This window comes from Neofelis nebulosa, chromosome 9 (assembly GCF_028018385.1).
Source record: "Neofelis nebulosa isolate mNeoNeb1 chromosome 9, mNeoNeb1.pri, whole genome shotgun sequence".
In the NCBI taxonomy this organism is placed as follows: Eukaryota; Metazoa; Chordata; class Mammalia; order Carnivora; family Felidae; genus Neofelis; species Neofelis nebulosa.
In genome coordinates, this window is record NC_080790.1 from 95,958,512 (window position 1) to 95,977,467 (window position 18,956).

Consider the following 18,956-nt stretch of genomic DNA (forward strand, 5'->3'; position numbering starts at 1 on the left):
AGTTCTGAAGTTCAGAAGTCTGAAATCTAGGTGATGGCTGGGTTGGGCTCCCTCTGGAAAACTCCCACAGAGAATATTTGCTTGTTTCTTCTAGCTTTGGTGGTTCCAGGGATCATTTGGCTTATGGCTACATGACTCCCATCTCTGCCTCCATTTCTACATGGCCTTCTCTGTGTGTCTTCTCCTTTTCTATCTCTTATAAAGACACTCAATAGGTTTAGGGTCCACCAAGATAATCTAAGATGATTTCATTTTGAGATCCTTAACTTAATTACATCTGCAAAGATCCTTTTACTATTTTTTTTTTTAAGTTTCTTTTATTACAGAGAGAGAAAATGTAAGCACGGAGCCCGGTGTGGGGCTCAGTCCCACGACCTTCAGTCCCATGACCTGAGTGGAAATCAAGAGTTGGAACCTCAACCAACTGACCCATCCAGGTGCCCCAGATCCTTTTTCTGAAAAAAGAAAAAAAAGTCAATCACAGGTTCTGGGGATTAGGATATGGCTATATCTATTCAACACAATACATTGGCTATTATAAACACTTGCGGAAGGAATAACATTCCACATGTGGTTTTATATTTGTGGGGGCAGAGTTGGTTCTTAGAAGTAGGATTTCTGTGTCAAAGGGCAAACAATATATAATTTCACCAAATTCCCCTCCATAGGAATGGTACTATTATTTTATACTTCTTTCAGGTATGGTTTTCTGCAGCTTTGCTACCAAAGTGTACTGTCAAATTTTGTGGGTTGTTTTGTTTTGTTTTGTTTACTATCCAAGTGGTATTTCAGGGTAGTTTTAATTTGCATTACAAGTTTTTAACTCTTGATTTCATTATCATTATTAATGAAAGTGGGGCATTTATTCAATAGCATGTAAGTGTATGTAAAGTGCTTGGCACTCTGGAACTCCAGGGGTAAAGAGTTAATTAAAAAGAGGGTGATGACCTCAAGGAGGTCACCATCCAGTAGGAATGATTTTTGAGAGCAACAGAATATGACCAGTATTTTTATTTATTTTTGTTTCATGTGGAATATTACACGTGGGTGAAAAACCATCAAAGTAATAATTTATATTTCTTGCATTTTTTAGAGAAGATCTGGAGTTCTACATTTTCATCATCAAATAAAGGCTAGATATAATGGATGAGATGAAGTTAGTGCATGAATGCCTGCTTCTGGTACTACCAAGTTTTGGCAGTGTCACGTGTTTACTGTACGTTGTCATTTATCTCTTCGTTTATTCAGTTGTTCTGCCCTTTGACTAGACTGGAAGCCTTGGAAGTCAGGAGGCTGTATCTTATACATCTTTTTATCCTCAAGGTTTAGATTCATACCTTGTACACAGCAGATGCTCCATAAATGTTTGATTACAATGACAGCTTGCTCTACAATAGAAAGTTTGAATTCCCTAAGTCCATCCTATTTTTTTGAATCAAAGGTATCTTCTTCTAAAGGAATGGGGCAGTGAATACTCTGACATACTATGTACAACCAGGTACAGTCCAAGTTGCTGTGACAAAGACACCTAAAATGCTTTAAAAGAAAAGGTTATTTCTCTCTTGCAACAGTCTTGGAGGGTTTGTGGCCCTTTTTGAGATGTTCTCTGGGTACCCAGGCTGACATCATCCTGGGTGTGGGGCTTCCATCTCTGGATCTGAGTTCACCCATGTTATTGGGTTTATTATAGCTGAATATATATTTTTATAGCTGAATAATATTTCTTTGCATGAATATGTTCTCATTCTATCAATGCTATTTTGACAACTCTAAAAATAAAGAAAGGCTCTAGCAACCAGAAGATATGTTTTTGCATGCTTGGATGAGATAAATAGGACTATTTTAGCTCTTTATTCATCTTATTTAACAAACTTTTATTGACTGCTTCGAGTCTAAATATCATGCTAGTTATGAGAATACAAAGCATTGCAAATTTCCAGATCTTGCCCCAAGTTACAGGTTCCCCTGAATGAGAAAATGTTGTGTTGTCCTAATTGGATGGAAACCACATGGTTTTAAACAGCCAGCTTAAGTACTTGCTCAAATTTTGTCAAAATTTGGAGCATCAAAGGATCCAGATGCCAGTAAGTAACGCTACAGATCTCTTGTAAGAAATCTCCAGGCCATCCTTCATCTCAAAGTTTTGCTTGAGGTTACAGGCACTTAGCCTTAAAAAGCATACCGGCCTGAGAGTCAGGTCCCTCAGGTTCTATTTCTGGTTCTGCTACTGGATTCTTATGCAGCCTTGCACAACACAGAGAATGTGCACTTCCTATATAAAGCAAGAGACAAGATCCTGAGGAGCAAGGGAACTTTATACCCTAAGTGAAGTTGGGTCCCAGGAACCAAGGGGACTGGCTGGACTCCTCACCCAGAGTCTGGGGATGCTCTTCCTGCTGTCAAAGCCATTCATTTTAGTGTGAAATTGGAGCTCCAATTTTAGTACTGTCGAGGGACATCGATTCGCTTCCTGGTGTGAATCCTGAGACAAAACGGAAAATGGTTTGCATTTTAAAAGCCTTGAAACTTTTCTTACTGAGATGTTTTTGTGGTTCACGTTGCACTAGAGTGAACTGGGTGGGTAGCACACACCAAGCAGTGAAAGTGTGGGAGCTCTGGGCCTCTCTGGATGGGGTTGGCGGATGCTGTCCAGCGGCTTGGGGAACCCTGGAAACATAAGTCGCGTCGCCTCTCCCCCTGCACAACTACATTTCCCTGGAGAACTTGCGGCACACGGCCTGTTGAAGAGGAAGAACGTGCTCAGACCTAACCCATTGACTCCCATCGTGCCTAAGACACGCCAGCCTGATTGGAGGACTTTTTCGCAGTGCATTCTGGGACTTGTAGTACAGCCTGTGCAAGGGGCAAGCTTCTTTGTGATTCGCGGCGCCGACTCTGCGCTCCGGGCGCGTCCCCGCGAGGCGGGTCCGAAAGGCGCGCGCTTGCGCCGCGCCCGAAGGGCCCGCCCGCACCTCTGCGGGGCGGGGCCGTCGGTTCCGCGTCGACACCGCCTTCCTGCACCGCCCTTCGCCGGACCCGGCCCGCCCCTTCTTCCTGGAGCCACAGCTGAAGCGGCGGCGGTAGCGGCGGTGGCCCGGCGGGGGGCGGCGAGTGGCCCGCGCGACACGCGCCGGCCCGGACCTTATGCGGTGACTCGCGCGGCGCAGGCGCCTCCTGCCCCGCCGGCGGGGCTCGGGTTTCCCGCGGCGGGATGTTCTCCCGAAGGAGCCACGGGGATGTGAAGAAGTCCACCCAGAAGGTGCTGGACCCCAAGAAGGACGTGCTGACCCGCCTGAAGCACCTGCGGGCGCTGCTGGGTGAGGCGTGAGCCGGGGCGACGGGCTTGGGGGCACCTGCCCAGACGCGGGCCGGACGAGGGTCGGGACTGGGATGCAGACGGCATCGGGGGTTGGGGGGGCGGCGTCAGACCCTCCTCTCTGGCGCCCGGCATTGTTCCCCAACAGCGGGCACTCTGGCCCTCGGGCTCTGCCCTGTCGCCCAGAGTGTAAATTTACCCCAGATTCGTGCCGGGTCACCTCGAGGCCGGTGGAGCCTTGACTCTTCCCTCCCCAGCAAATCCTGGACTCCAGGTGCTACACACACACACACACACACACACACACACACACACACACACACTGAACTGTCTCCTCCTCTCCCATTTTTTAATTTTAATTTTGGACTCTTGACACCCTGAGTCTCCTAAGTGTTCCCAGCACAGACTTAATTGAACTGTCATCTCTTTCGTGGGCCCGCTCCCCTTAAATTTTATTTTTACTTTTGAGTTGGAGTCTTCAAATAGACTGAGACATGAAGTGCTCCCAGGATAAATTAAATTTAGCTGTCATCCCTCTTCCCATGCTCTTTTTATTTTTATTTTTATTTTTGGTCTGACTGCTTAGGTTTCTTTGTGTCCTTGGTGTGAAGGGGGACTCCTCCTGTCTTCTTGGAGGGAAGGGTGGCTTTCCTGGGTTCAAGGAGGCTGCTGCTTCTTTATTGCCAAGATGACAGTGATAGTTCTTTGCCTTATTTCGTTTTTATGGACTGCTGGATGGAGGTTCTGTGGAGCCCTGGGGGCCCTGCAGTTGACCTGTGATGAAGCTCATCCTTGTGGGTGTGAGGTGTCCACAAGGCTTCCTGTCACCTGCTGCATGTGATCTGTAGCTGCTTTGCTAGGCTGTGCTTTGTTTTGTTTTCTTACCTACTTAGTCTTAACTTTTGTTAAGGACCAAACACCTGTGCTGTCTATAGTGTTTTGCGTGGGTGGGGGTGTGAGAAAAGAACACCTTGTTTCTTCTAGATGTGTTTTGTATTCTTAAAATGAGCAAAAATCACCTGATTTAGGACACATAGTCTAATGTGCCTATCACTTGAGATATGGCGTAAAAGAATTCATTTTATATGTGAGAATTTTAAATAAAGATCTTGTTCATGAGATTAAAAGTTGCTAAGTATTTCTATTTATATTCTGTGAAGCATCTCTGAGAAAACACACACCTACCTTGTTTCTCCAAGTGAAGTTATTCACAATCTCGAATTCCTTGAGATTACACTATCTTGTTCGGTTTGGAATGAAATATAAATTAGTTACTTACTGTTAGAGGGATTAGTTTTCAAGACTTTTGAAAGTGAAATGTGGTGTCCTTGGTAAACTGAACTGTCTGCTTCCTGTAGTAAAATCTCATGCACACACAGCTTGCATTGTGCAGAGTTTTTAGTAGTGACTGATTAACACCTACTGCAGGGACATTTTTGATAAAGGAGACTTGAACAGTATTTTAAAGCATTTGGTTCTCTGGAAGTTTTCCTGTGGTAGAGAATTTGAACTTTTGTTCTTTCCAAGTCTGCAGGATTAAGTTGGCTACATTTTGTAAAGGCAGAATCAATTAAACCTAGATCAGTTTGGTTTCTTAGAGATATACAGTACATTGTTACCATTCTGAGAAAGTTAGTTTTCAAGGCTGTGTAATTGAGGTTTCACTTTAAGGTGCATATCCTATTTTGAGGAACTTTCTTTTTCATTTCATTGAGCTCATAATGACCTCAGTTTTGTAACAAAGAGAGGTTCTTTGATATTAGGTTTCTTGTTGATGCATTTGTTTGTGGAATGATCCAGTTTACTTTATTGCTGCAATCTTTATCCATAGGGACTAGATTTTTGTAAATGTGTCTGAGGAATTCTACTTGTAATGTCTAATGTAAACTTTTGCTAACAACTATGTTTTAAAGACCTCAAAGAAAGGGGCACCTGTGTAGCTTCTACTCTTCATTTAAGCTCAGGTTATGATCTCACTGTTGTGAGATCAAACCCTGCATCAGGCTCGGTGCCAAGTGTGGAGCCTGCTTGGGGTTCTCTCTCTCTCTCTCTCTCTCTCTCTCTCTCTCTCCCCTTCCCCCTGATTGTGCATTCACTCACTCTCTCTCTCTCTCTGTCTCTCTCAAAATAGATACATATATAAAAAATTAAAAGCCTTAAAGAAAAACAGTACATTAATGTACTTGTTGCTAGCATATCATATACCCTATTTGTTTGCTACTTTAAAAAAAGTTTTTTTAATGTTTATTTTTGAGACAGAGAGAGACAGAGCATGAACGGGGGAGGGTCAGAGAGGCTCCAGGCTCTGAACTGTCAGCACAGAGCCCGACGCGGGGCTCAAACTCATGGACTGTGAGATCATGACCTGAGCCAAAGTCGGACGCTTAACCGACTGAGCCATCCAGATGCCCCGTGTTTGCTACTTTAAGAAAAAGCCTATTTAGAAAAAAATGGCCTCTTGATCTGAAAGATAGGAATTGGCCAAGATTAAGAAAACTATTTGAAGGAATTGAATATACATTATTTTTGTATTTTTATTTGCATATTCAGGTAATACTCTTGCATTTCACATATTTTATCGTCAAGTGATAATAAAGGTGTTCTTTTTTTTACATAGAAAGATGATACCACTGACCTGGATTTGCAGTTATGGCTTCATCACTTTGGTTAGTTACCTAGCCTGTCTTTGAACCTCAGTTTCTTTACTCTGTCAAATGGGTATGGTAATGTCTGCCTTGTAAAGGTTATTATGATTTAATATATAAACTACTTCAGCTTGGAGCAGGCATATAACAGTTCCCTTTACCATTACTTTCCTCCCATCATTAATAGGATAGGACAAGTATTTTGATAGGTAGTTTCCCACTCCCCCCTTTGTATTTTGATAATTGCTGTGAATTTGTTCTCTCTTTATAAAAATTAGTCTAAAACTGGCTAAGAAACACACAATGAACTGTGGAAAGTAGAATTTTCTCAGTCATGGTAATGGTTCAAGTTAGAACTTGCTTAGCTACTTTAACCTGGCTACATATTGTAGATTGGTCTGATATTATTAACTTTATTTTACAAAGGGGGAGACTGAGGCACAGGCAGACCTTACAAGGGGCCAAGCGATGTACTAAATGATCTGTATATATTGTGTTAATCACAGACAGAACCATGAGCTCTTAGGTCCCCTGACTTCCAATTCTCCCTGCATTGTTGACATTATCGGTGGGAAAGTAAATGAGTATACAAAACAAAACAGAAACCAAAAAAATTCTCTGTATTGCTATCTTGCCCCAGCAAAGATTCCATGTTTAATTGAAAGTTGAGTGTCTGTTCTGAGTCCTAAAATAGAAATGGCATTGATGTAGCAAGAAGACTTGATGTAATTAGTAAGCATATAGTATGGTATGTACTTAGATAGTGGCTTTTATGGTGGACTTCAATATAGGATTTCAAGGGGTCAAAAAAGATCATTAAGAGTGGCACAAAGAGAAGGACATCTTGAAGGAGGTTTTAGTCATCCTGGGCCCTAACGATGGTTAGACTAGTTCTGTCCAATAGAAATATAATGTGAGCCACATGTTTAATTTAAAATTTTTTAGTAGCCACATTTAAAAAAGTAAAAGGAGGGGCGCCTGGGTGGCGCAGTCGGTTAAGCGTCCGACTTCAGCCAGGTCACGATCTCACAGCCCGTGAGTTCGAGCCCCGCGTCAGGCCCTGGGCTGATGGCTCGGAGCCTGGAGCCTGTTTCCGATTCTGTGTCTCCCTCTCTCTCTGCCCCTCCCCCGTTCATGCTCTGTCTCTCTCTGTCCCAAAAATAAATAAAAAGCGTTGAAAAAAAAATTTAAAAAAAAAAAAAAAAAAAAAAAGTAAAAGGAAGCAGGTGAAATTAATTTTAATAATACATTTTATTTCATCCCACAGATCTAATATGTATTGTATCAACAGGTAATCAATATAAAATAATATTTTTTACCCCAAGTCTTTGAAATCTAGTGTGTGTTGTATACTCATAGCACATCTCCTTTCAAACCAACTGTATTTTAAAAGCTTAGCAGCCACATGTGGCTAGTGGCTACATACTGGACAGAGCAAGGTTAGAATTTGGGAAGGGCAGGGGGAGGACAGTTCCAAGCAAGGGGACCTGGAAGCTGGCAGTGAAAATATGCATGGCAATGATGTGTAAAGGTGAGGAACACCAACCAACCTGCCAGTTCCTCCTGTCTGGTGAGGGAATCGAGTAATGTTGGTCCTGAGATAGAGTGCTAGAACTCTTGCCCCGAGGGTGTTCACAGTGTCAGATGAGTGATTACAGTGCTGTGTAGGCCAGGGGTGGGGGCAGAACGGTGAGTTGGACTGGGGGATACTGGTGGGGGAAAGGAGTGGTGGCCTGACTGGCAGAAGCTGGAGCAGTTGGGGGGCCAGATCAGAAAAGGTCTTGTTTGTCTGAGTTGGAAACTCATGTCTTATCTTGGAGGTGAGAGGGCCCACTTGAAGAACTCTTAGTAGGTCAAATGATAAGACTTGAGAGCTGCCTGTCAACAGAGTCAGGAAGATGGACCGGAGGGGAGGGGTGACACTACTGGCAGTGAAGAAGCAGATTATAAGGGTCTGAAATGAGATGCTCCACGAATGGAGAGGAGGGGCAGGATTACAAAGGACCAATGCAGCAGGAACTAGTGATTGTCTAAGTAAAGAAATGAAACTGAGGTTTGCAGAAGCCAGGTGAGGAGTGATCAATCTGAAGGAGAAGAGATCTGGGATGAGAGGCCATAGTCAGTCAAGTCTAATCATGAGACATCAGGGTTTGGGCCAAATATTTGAAACCAGAGAGGAGAGAGCAGTCTCTCTCAAATGCTCTCTATATATGGACAGAGTAACATGGAATATTTTGGTATATTTCAACTATTGTTTTAGGTAGGGACAAGTTCACTTAAGCAATTTTATTTATTTTTATTATTTATTTTTAAAATATTTATTTATTTTTGGGAAGAGCACAAGTCAGGGAGGGGCAGAGAGAGGAGGACAGAGGATCCAAAGTGGGCTCAGCACTGACAGGCTGACAGCAGCAAGCCCAGTGTGGTGCTTGAACTTAGGAATTGCAAGATGATGACCTGAGCTAAAGTTGGACGCTCAGCCAACTGAACCACCCAGGTGCCCCTCACTTAGAATTTTAAATGTTGCCTTTTAAACTTATTTTCTTATTAACATTTTTGTACCTTTTTTCTCCCTCTCATTTTTATTAACTACAAACATTTGTTGAAACTGTGCAGGGTAAGTTAGCTTACCATTTCCTGGATGGTTAAATTGTTTCCTTACTTTCTCTTTCTTTCTCTGATGTAAATAATACCACTGTAAACACCTTGGGAAGCAGCTTTTTCTGTATTTTGTGTTATTTCCTCAGGACAGATTCCACTGAAGTCAAATTGCTGGGTTTGAACGTGTTTATAACTCGATTCACTGTGTTTTCCTAAGTGTTGCTCCCAATGAGCCTGCTAACAGCAAGGATTGAGACTACCATTTCCACTGTTGTCTGACAAGCAATAAACACACTTGTGTAATTTGATAATTGGCGGTAGGCATTTTGGAGAGTAAGAGTGTCAGGGATAGGACCAGAGGAGTTGGGAGGAGATCCTGGCTGATGATAGGGGAAGATGAGTTTGGTGTTATGGGTGTTGAGTCTGAGCAAAAGGCAAGATCCAAGTGGAAATGTCTGGGAGGTTGTTGGACATGGGGTCTGGAGCTTAATAAGAGGATAAAAGCTACGATGTGGTTGTCAATCGTCGTCATGTTTCCATCGAATCTTCCCACAACCTCTGATGAAGGTAGGAGGCTCTTACTCTCAACCTATAGATGAGGGAACCAAGGCTCAGTGCGCTTAACTACTTGTCTGTTAACACCCCGCCCATAAGTAGCAGAGCCAGGATTCCTGATTATGAAGCCCATTTTATGCCTCTGCTAGTTACCTGACTCAGAAGTATATTTACATGTCAGATAATATATTTACCCACCACAGTGAATGTTAACATAAAAACAAAAGCCCAAGGGTTTTTGCATGTCCCCCCAAAATGTTGCTTTGACTTGTGCTGCTTTCTTCTGTTTTACTAGATTCTTCTAGGGAGACTTGAGGCTGTATTTGATTTCAGCATGGCAGAAGATAAAGAGACTCCTTTTGTGTTTTTCTGTTCATTGGCCTCTCTGTGCCCTGGGCAGGCCTAACAGGTGGTACAATATTGCATGGACATTACTGCCAAAGGACACTCTACAACCAGAGCAAAGTCGGAGGTGCAATTTCAGGCTCTTCAGCCAGTCTTAGTGTGGTCTCCCTCATTTAACCTTGTTTGAAGCAAAGTGATTTTGCCATATGCTCCCTTTGCTAATTTTTTTATCAATTACTAACATTAAAATGTTAGTATCTGTTAGTATCTGTATCCTCTGGAATATAAAATGAACTTTAGACACATACGTGAAGTGCAGATATACCAATCCCTGCCTCTAGGGCTTGAGGATGTCTGTACTTTTTCTTCTTTTTTTTTTTTTAATTTTTTTTTAATGTTTATTCATTTTTGAGAGATAAAGACAGAGTGCGAGTGGGAGAGGGGCAGAGAGAGAGGGAGACAAAGAATCCGAAGCAGACTCCAGGCTCTGAGCTGTCAGCACAGGGCCCGACGCGGGGCTCGAACCCACGAACTGTGAGATCATGACCTGAGCCCAAGTCTGACGCTTAACCGACTGAGCCACCCATGTGCCCTGAGGATGTCTGTAGTTCTGATGTGAGAAGGAAGAACCTAGGGTAAGAGTCTGATTGAGCTCAGATGTTTTGTTTGGGACCACTTCCAGGAAGAGAGATCATTGATAAGCCTAGCGTATTTTGATGTAAACTTTTATTATTTTTATTTATTTATTTATTTATTTTGTAAGTGCGTTACTGGCAATTGGGTATGAATACTTTTACTAGCTGTTTAGAGTACTTATCTTTCCATAGATAAAATTGTAGAGAATTGTTTATTTAAAAAATTTCACTTTCAAAATAGCAAATTCATTCCATTTAAATTTTTAAAAGATGTTTATTTTAAGAGACAGAGGAGAGAGTGTGCTTGCACATGCAAGCAGGATAGGGGCAGAGAGAAACGGAGAGAGAGAATCCCAAGCAGGCTCTTTGTGGAGCCCAACATAGACTGAGACAAAATCAAGAGTAGGATACTCAACCGACTCAGCCACCCAGGTGCCCATCAATTTAAATTTTAAAATTATTCTTTTTTTATTAAAAAAATGTTTTTAACATTTATTTATTATTGAGAGACAGAGACAGAGCACAAGCAGGGGAGGGGCAGAGAGAGAGGGAGACACAGAATCTGAAGCAGGCTCCAGGCTCTGAGCTGTCAGCACAGAGCCCGATGTGGGGGTCAAAGCCGTGAGATCATGACCTAAGCCGAAGTCAGATGTTTAAGTGACTGAGCCACCCAGGTGCCCCAGATTTTAAAATTATCCTTTAAAGGAGGGATATAAGTTATTGTACTGTAAAATTAAGAATAACATATAAATGTAGTAAAGATCTATCTTGTCTTTGGAATTTTAAAAAATTTCAGTTCCACAGACATGTTTTCAACAGTGTGAGTGAGTAAGCATGTGTATGTGTCTGTCTGTTTGCGGGAGGGCTGTGTATTCAGAGGTCAATAAGGCACAAGCCCAGAACTTAACGGTTTAATAGGACATGCAGACACATAAACAACTACATTTGGCATGAAGGAGTTAGTGCCTCTATAGAGCGGGTAAAGCTGCAGAGGTGGCCACACAAGGTGCAGAAGAGGCACAGCAAAAAGGCCTCTTGGCCTTGGAGAGGTCGCCAGTGCTTCCTGAGGGAGATGAGGTCTGAGGTGGGTTCGGAATAACAAATACAGGGTTTCCCAGGAGGAGAAGTTGGGGACAAGGGGACTGCAGAGGGAGGGACTTGTGTGAGGGTAATGGTGTGGCCACATGGAGTTAAGTACAGTGGCTTTTATCCTGTGGTGTGGGTAGATGTTGGGAACCAGGAAGACTTGAGTATAGAATAGGGGTCCCCGATGTGTCCCCTTGGTGAATGGCCTGGGAGTCTCAGTCTTCCTGAGATTTGGAACACGGGTGCCGGGAGAGTGAGAGCTTCCATCCTTTTGGATTGCAAACCATGAGGGTGTAGCATGGGCTGCTAGTGTTCATCTTTCCCCAGTGTCAAGGGCACCTGCCTCAAATTGAATTCATACTCAGAGAGAAGCAGGGCAGAGACATGGAGGGCGAGAAGAGCCCACTGGACCCTGTTGAGCGAGAGGTTCAGCCATGTCTGCTATCTCCACCCCTGAACTTCTCAGCTGCAGGTGGTGGTAACACCCTGTTTTTGCTTAGCCAGTTTGAGTCATATTTCTGGGTCTTGAAATGGAAAGAATACAGATTAATATGCCTGAAAGAGAGGGGGAAATACCAGATCAGAGATGGGTGGGTGGGTACATATGTGTAGATATGCTTCTTATATTTTTTAAGAGCTGAGCAAAGTTGAGCTTACGTATGTAGGAGAAGGAACTAATAAAAGAGTAAAATTGAAGAAACTGTGGAGAGAAAGGGGGTAAAAATGGAGTAAAGTATGGTCTGCAGTGGGAGCTCTCATGCCATGGCTTTTGTTTTCTCTGGGAAAGTAAGAGGTATTGTCAACTGCTGAGTTAGTTTTCTTGCTGGTGTAGTGATAGGAATTGAGGATGTCTTCTTCCCTTTCCTGTGCCATGTTTCCCCTTAAATAAAGGAAATATTGTAATCTGTAAGATTGCTGTTCTTATTGTTCTTCTGTGGAGTCATCTCATAAATATATTTAACTTCTGTATTAAATGCTTGGCCACAAATGGGGAAATGTACGTGTGTGTGTGTGTGTGTGTGTGTGTGTGTGTAGTGCAGATGTTGCCTGCCCTTCTGCTCAGTGACCATGTACCCCAGAGCAACATCAGGCAGGACCAGGGACATACTGTGTTCTCAGTGGTCTTCTTTCCCTCACACCTCTCACTGCGGGACCATCTGACCTGTCAGGTGCAATTTTGATCTCCATTTTTGCCTTTAATGTGACCTAACCTCACACAAGATGTAACTTGATTGCACTGATATTCATGTGGCACCTTACGCCTTTGCAAAATGTTTTCTCACATTCTCATTGGATCGATATGCTTCCTTAAGCAACCAGTTCAGAAAGGATTTACCTTCTAGATTCTTAGTCAAGCTTTGTTTCTGAGTATGTTCTGAATGCCCAATTCAAGTTTTTAACTGTGATTTTTACAGAAGAGATATTTCATAACCAGCTTTGTGTCTTCTTTTAGAAACTGAAACCACATCTGAAAGATATTTTAAAAGTATTTCTAATTTTTAACTGTAGATACGTAATTTCGCTCTTATAAATGTGGTTTAGTTTAAAAAGATAAGGAGCCCTTTGATATTGTCATGCGTTTGATTTTAAGTGATGGCACATATTCACTGAAACTCAACCATGGTTTCAAGGACACATAGGTACTAGTGACGTTTCTTGTGCCCAGTTTGGCAACTATGAGAATGCACCACTCACATCCCTACTGGGGGCAGCATGACTGACTTGATATCTAGCTGCTGCCTTCTAGATTCACCACAACATTTCAGCCAAAGCTGAGCTTCTCTTGGGCTACTTGCAATTACTGAGCAAGAGATTACTAATGTGGTTAATTCCTGCAAGACCCAGATGCCTCTGAAGAGTGACCTTGACTTGAGGACTCCCCATTGGTGTGGTCAAGACCGTCTCACAACTGAGTTGGATCTGAGACTCTTCCTCCCCAGCCCTCTTTCTTTTCCCTCTCCTTTGCAGGGGTCAGACCTTCACTGTGGTGAAGCCTCTCCTTGCCTTCTCAGGTCTTCCCCCTTCACAGACAGTTCCCCTGATCAATCTCCTGCAGGTGTAATCCTATCTTGGTGTCTATTTCTTAGGGAGCCCCAACTGACATACCATCCCTTTCCCCAGAAGGTGTTGCCCATCCTACCACGTAAAACCCTTCCAGGAAACAGCATGAGCACACTACATCTTCCACGTGAACTTTCTTTGTCCGTCTGTCCTGAGATGATCTTTTCTCGGAATTCCCATAGCACTTGGAACCTCTCATTGGCGTTGCTTGCCTATTGTACTTAGTTGTGTTTTGCCAGATCTCCTCTACTAGATGATAAATACATTGAGAACATGAAGAGCTTCTTGTTCATGTTGATTCCTTTTGGTAACATACTTCCTTATTTATAGTCATAATAATTAACATTTAATCAGCACTTTCCATGTGCCACACACTGCCAGAAATACTTTCACATGCATTAACTCATGCAGTCCTCCCAAGTGGGATAGGTAATATTATCATCCTCATTTTACAGATGAGACACAGAAAGGTTAAGAATCTTGTCCAAGTTTACACAGCTGATAAATGACAGAGTTAGGATTTGAACCCAGGCAGCTGGGCTCCAGAGTCCCCTTGTTCATTTAACAGTTATTTTTTATTTAGACACAACATGTGTCAGGCATTATACACAGCATTGGGGATGCCAGAGCTTGCAGTCCAAATCTAGAATAAATATTGAAAAAAAAAAAACACACCAAAATGTGATTTCCCACATAGATGGATGTAAGTCTGTGGGGGAGTAGCAGCCACCTGTGTGGATGTTTTGAAAAATTCCTGAAAGCCTTCCTGACCCAAAGATTGTTTTCACAAGCCAGATGTTCCCATCATTAAAGTAATGATTCAAGGGGCGCCTGGATGGCTCAGTCAGTTAAGCGTCCTACTTCAGCTCAGGTCATGATCTCACGGTTTGTGGGTTCGAGCCTCATGTCCAGCTCTGTGCTGACAGCTCGGAGCCTGGAGCCTGCTTTGGATTCTGTGTCTCCTCCTGTCTCTGTGCCCCTCCCTGCTCACATTCTGTCTCTCAAAAATAAATAAACATTAAAAAATTAATTATTTGAGACCATGAATTAAGGTCTCCTGAGAGAGTCCCCTAACCTCCTCCCTTGTGTACATGTACTCATTATCAGACCCTCCCCTCTGATCCCAAGGGGGAACAGCTGTAAGAAAGGACTGTTTGTGTGGACTAAAGGGAGAAGAGGTTGGGAAAAGAGTTTGGGGGTGGAGGGCAGCAGGACAAGGAGGCTGTTGGTAAGGATGGGCTTGGGGAAGGCTTAGGCAAGTACCCTAGATATTCTTTCTTGGAAACAATTTGAAAGACACTATTTTAAAATTTTACAATTTACACTATTGTAAATTGGTAAAAACCAAAACTGAGTCACTATCCCAAAAATGGACCTGGTATAACTAGTGAAAATTCTTTCAATGAAATCTTTGATAGTATTTTCAAGACTGCATGGAAGAGAGGGGAACAGATGACATGTTGCTTCTTTGCAACTTTTTAAAGAGATTGATGTGTTTTCTGTCTGGTCACATTTCTGGTGCAAACAATGTAGACTTCTCTTTCCCATGGACTTTATATCTGATAAGGTGGAGATGTGTTTGTGTTAGTTAGGCTTGACATAGTAGAGCTTATGCTGAAGTCTTAGGTAGAAGTAAAAACATCACCTAGTCTTTGTGTATGTGTGTGTGTATCATATTACAGCTGTTTATGTTTGAGAGAAGGGGTTCAGTTCCTCTTTTCCTGCTCCTAAAATAAATATATACATGGACACATCCACATCACTTTTAACTGAAGTAAAAAGTAATGAACTGGACAAATATTTAAAACTTAGAGGATATAGTTATATCCTCAATATCGTCAATACACAGAGAGCTCCTACATATCAACAAGAAAAATTATAATGTTTAAAATGTATGTATATATGTCACAGATGAAGAAATGACAAGACCCATTGTTTTATATGCCACTCTTCAGTTATCTAGAATATATAAACTTATAAATGTTTATTTATTTTTGAGAGAGAGAGAGAGAGAGCGAGAGAGCGCATGAGCCTGGGAAGGGCAGAGAAAATGGGGACAGAGGATCTGAAGCAGTATCTGCACTGACAGAAGCGAGCCTAGTGCGGGGCTCGAACTCACAAACTGTGAGATCATGACCTGAGCCAAAGTTGGACGCTCAATCAACCGAGCCACCCAGGTGCCCCAGAATATATAAACTTATAAATTAAAATGTATATACCTATTATTTTTAGCAAAGTTGCTGGTGTGTGTGTGTGTGTGTGTGTGTGTGTGTGTGTGTGTTTCCCTGAATGATTTCTCCTGTTTCCAACACACCTTTGACAGGACTATAATTTGGTATGATCTTTCTGAAGAGTAATTTGTTGGAATATGCCAGTCGTCTTAAAATGTACAAATCATTTGAGCAGAGCCTGACTCAGGGCTCAAACGCACAGAACCATGAAATCAAGAACCTTAGATGAAATCAAGAGTTGGATGCTTGACTGACTGAGCCGCCCAGATGCCCCTATTTCTTTCTTTTTTAAGTAATCTCTACACCCAACATGGAGCTCAAACTTACGACCCTGAGATCAAGAGTTACACAGTCTTCCAACTGAGCCAACCAAGTGCCCCAGGCTCAGAACTCCACACCCATCCAAAGGTGGGAAAACTGAGGACCAGAATATTAAGACACTTGCTTGAGATCACAAGACCAGTGTGAGCGGTGAAGTCAGGTTTTAAATGCAGTAATCTGATTCCAGATTCTTCAAGATTAGCTACTGGCCTTTATTCCTTCCCCTAAGGATAGATGAAGGTTGAAGTCTAGGGAAAGGCAGCTAGAGACAGAGCGTGAGTGGGGGAGGGGCAGAGCGAGAGGGGAACCGAGGATCAGAAGCTGCGGCAAACCCAATGCAGGACCAGGAGATCATGACCTGAGCAGAAGTTGGATGCTCAACCAACTGAGCCACCCAGGAGCCCATAGTCTTCCCTCTGTCTGCGGTTTTGCGTTCCACAGTTTCAGTAACCACGTCATCCCTGGTCAGGAAGCAGATGTGCCTCCATGTGATGAATCGTCAGATGGTCAGTAGTAGCCTTCAGTGACCTGACATCACAACGCCTGTGTCATCCATCTCACCTGTGACATCACATGGGCATCTTTTTGCCTCACATCATCACAAGAAGAAGGGGAAGGACACAGACTATTTGGCCTTATATTCATGGCTGCACTAAAGCCCAGACATCTAATTGACCATGTCTCCCCAGCAGGTTTATGCCTAAAGATGCACAAGGCTGATGTTGTTGAAGTCAAATTTACAGGTTTCTGCTATGGCAGGAGTCTTGTGTGCCAGTTGCTACCTATTCCTTGGCCTTGGCTGCCATCTGCTCCTTGGCCAAAATGCCTGAAACTCTGCCCAGCTGCAGACTTCCATCTCCATCTGCCTGAGACTTGTGGTCTTGAAGGCATCCTCAGAGCCAGCTGCTACTACCCTTCAGGGCAAGTACACCTGCCTACTGAAACGGACATTGTTAACCATTGCACCGAACCATTGTGTCGATTATTTTCAGTGCATTATCTTCACTATTCAACATAACGCTGTGAGATGCTCTAAATCAGCAATCAATTTTGGAACCTCTATTAAATTCAGAAGGCAAAAGCAATTACATTTGGAGAAAAGAGCAGAACCACCATCAGGGCCTCCTGAAGAAGCACTCCTTCCTGGGGCCCCCGGGTGTGAGTGGAGTTTATGATGGTCCCCTGGCAGTTGGATCCTCCCAGTTTCTTCTGTAGACAAATGTTTGGATTGAACTTCACCCTCTGTACAATGAGGAAACATGTTTTAAAGGCCTCACTTGTCAAAAAAGACTTGTAAAACAAACTTAACGAGACTTCTAGATACAGTGGGAGCCATACAATAGGCTTCTTTGGTGCTTGAGTTGGAAAGCAGCCTCTGCAGCTCCTGGCATGCTATGCTCCATGCCTGGTCTGTCCTCTCCTGGCTGCAGCCTGTGTCCCCTGCCCACCCCTCCTTTTACCTTCCTGATAAAATGCGTACCTGGATATTGCTCCGTGATGACTGACTGTTAAAATGCTCTGCAAATAAAAAACTGCTAAGTCACACTCAAGAGAAGTACAGAAAATCCTCCAATGTTACAGTCAGCTGCATTTGAATAGAGGCTAAGCAACAAATTTCTTCTAGGCCAACCCTTCACTTTTTAAATGGAGGAGACTGAGGCCTAGAGAGGGGAAAGCACTTGAATAGTATGCATATTTTATGACAGTAAAAGAGAAGATTAAAACATGAATAGATAAGACTTAGGGCAGGACTTTATGCCAGATGGGGGCCTTTAGACTCTTCTTCCTTCACTGTCCCCTTCCTACTCCTTTAGTTTTCCCCATAGTGCTTGCCCTCCCAGTACTAAATGAGGTTGGTAGCCTGTTGTTCCCATTTTACAGAAAAATTATAGACACACATTCCCCATAACAGAAACAGGCTGGTGGCCCTGTGGTAGCCAAGTCAGGATTCCACCTCAGGTGTGCCTGATGACAGAGCTTTCTCTTAATCACAATAACATTTGAAAGATGAACATGCGGAGGCTTGGGGTAGAGAGTCATAGGTACTGCCTTAGGAAGCAGCTGGTCCCGGACTCAGATCCACCATGACTACATAGGAAACTGCAGGTCTTTTCCTGGTACTACTGACCCCTGTCTACCTGTGGTCAGATCCTAAAAACTCAAGTCCATTTTTAAGCCCAGTGCCCCCTTTCATTGTTAGGAATATTTGGACTTCAAAATGAGGGAGTTTGGGGGCACGTGTGGCTTCTTTGGGACTCAGGCAGTGAGGATAGATGTCTTCAGGTTCACTTGGCAGCCTCAGGCTGAATTCCTGTTTCCCTTCCTTCCCTAGTTCTCCCTATATCCCTTGGCCCTCTTCCTAGTGCATAGTAGGTGCTCAATAAATAGCTGCTGAATGAATGAAACAAATGTACATATCATTTGATTTAATTTCCTTTTGTAAGAAATTATATAATTAACGGCTATTAAGAAATGCATTGCAGCATTGTTTTCTTGTTTAAAATTTTGTTTATTGAAGTGAATTCCACATAATATAAAATTAATCATTTGAAAGTGAATAATTCAGTGGCATTTAGGACACTTACAGTGCTGTGCAATCATCACACCTCTATTTAGTCCAGACATTTTCATCATTTCAACAGAAAACCCTGTAACCATTAGGCAGTCACTTATTCCCTCTTCTCTTCAGCCCCTGACAACCACCTGGGTGTGTAACTAGCTGGGGGATCTTTTTGCTTTTTAAAATTATTCTGCTCCACCAGAATGGTAGTACAGTTGACCCTTAACAACAGGTTTGAACTGCATCGGTCCACTTATACATGGGGTTTTTCCGATAACTGTGCAATAGTACTGTAAATGTCTTTTCTCTTCTTTATGATTTTCTTAGTAACATTTTATTTTCTCTATCTTCCTTTATTGTAAAATATGGTATTTAATATATACAACATATGAAATGTGTGTTAATTATCTGTTCATGTTATCAGTGAGACTTCTGGTTAACAGGCTGTTAAGTTTGGGGAGTCAAAATTTGTTACATTGCTGGGAGTAGATACCCCCAATCCCTGCACTGTTCAAGGGTCAACTATATATGTTGAACATATTTATACTAGTCAGAGCTCTTGGTTGCATGTGGCAGAAACTCAAACTAACTTGAGAAAAG

General features: G+C 42.8%; 1 protein-coding gene across 1 annotated transcript in view; it reads left to right on the plus strand.

Moving 5' to 3' along the window:
• The first annotated feature begins 3,065 nt into the window (after positions 1–3,065).
• Positions 3,066–18,956, plus strand: part of RALGAPA2 (Ral GTPase activating protein catalytic subunit alpha 2) — a 324,808-nt gene continuing 308,917 nt past the window's right edge. The window contains exon 1 of the mRNA XM_058684743.1: positions 3,066–3,317. Within this exon, the coding sequence (XP_058540726.1) occupies positions 3,212–3,317 (106 nt within the window). The 5' untranslated portion in view covers positions 3,066–3,211. The remainder of the gene's footprint in view (positions 3,318–18,956) is intronic.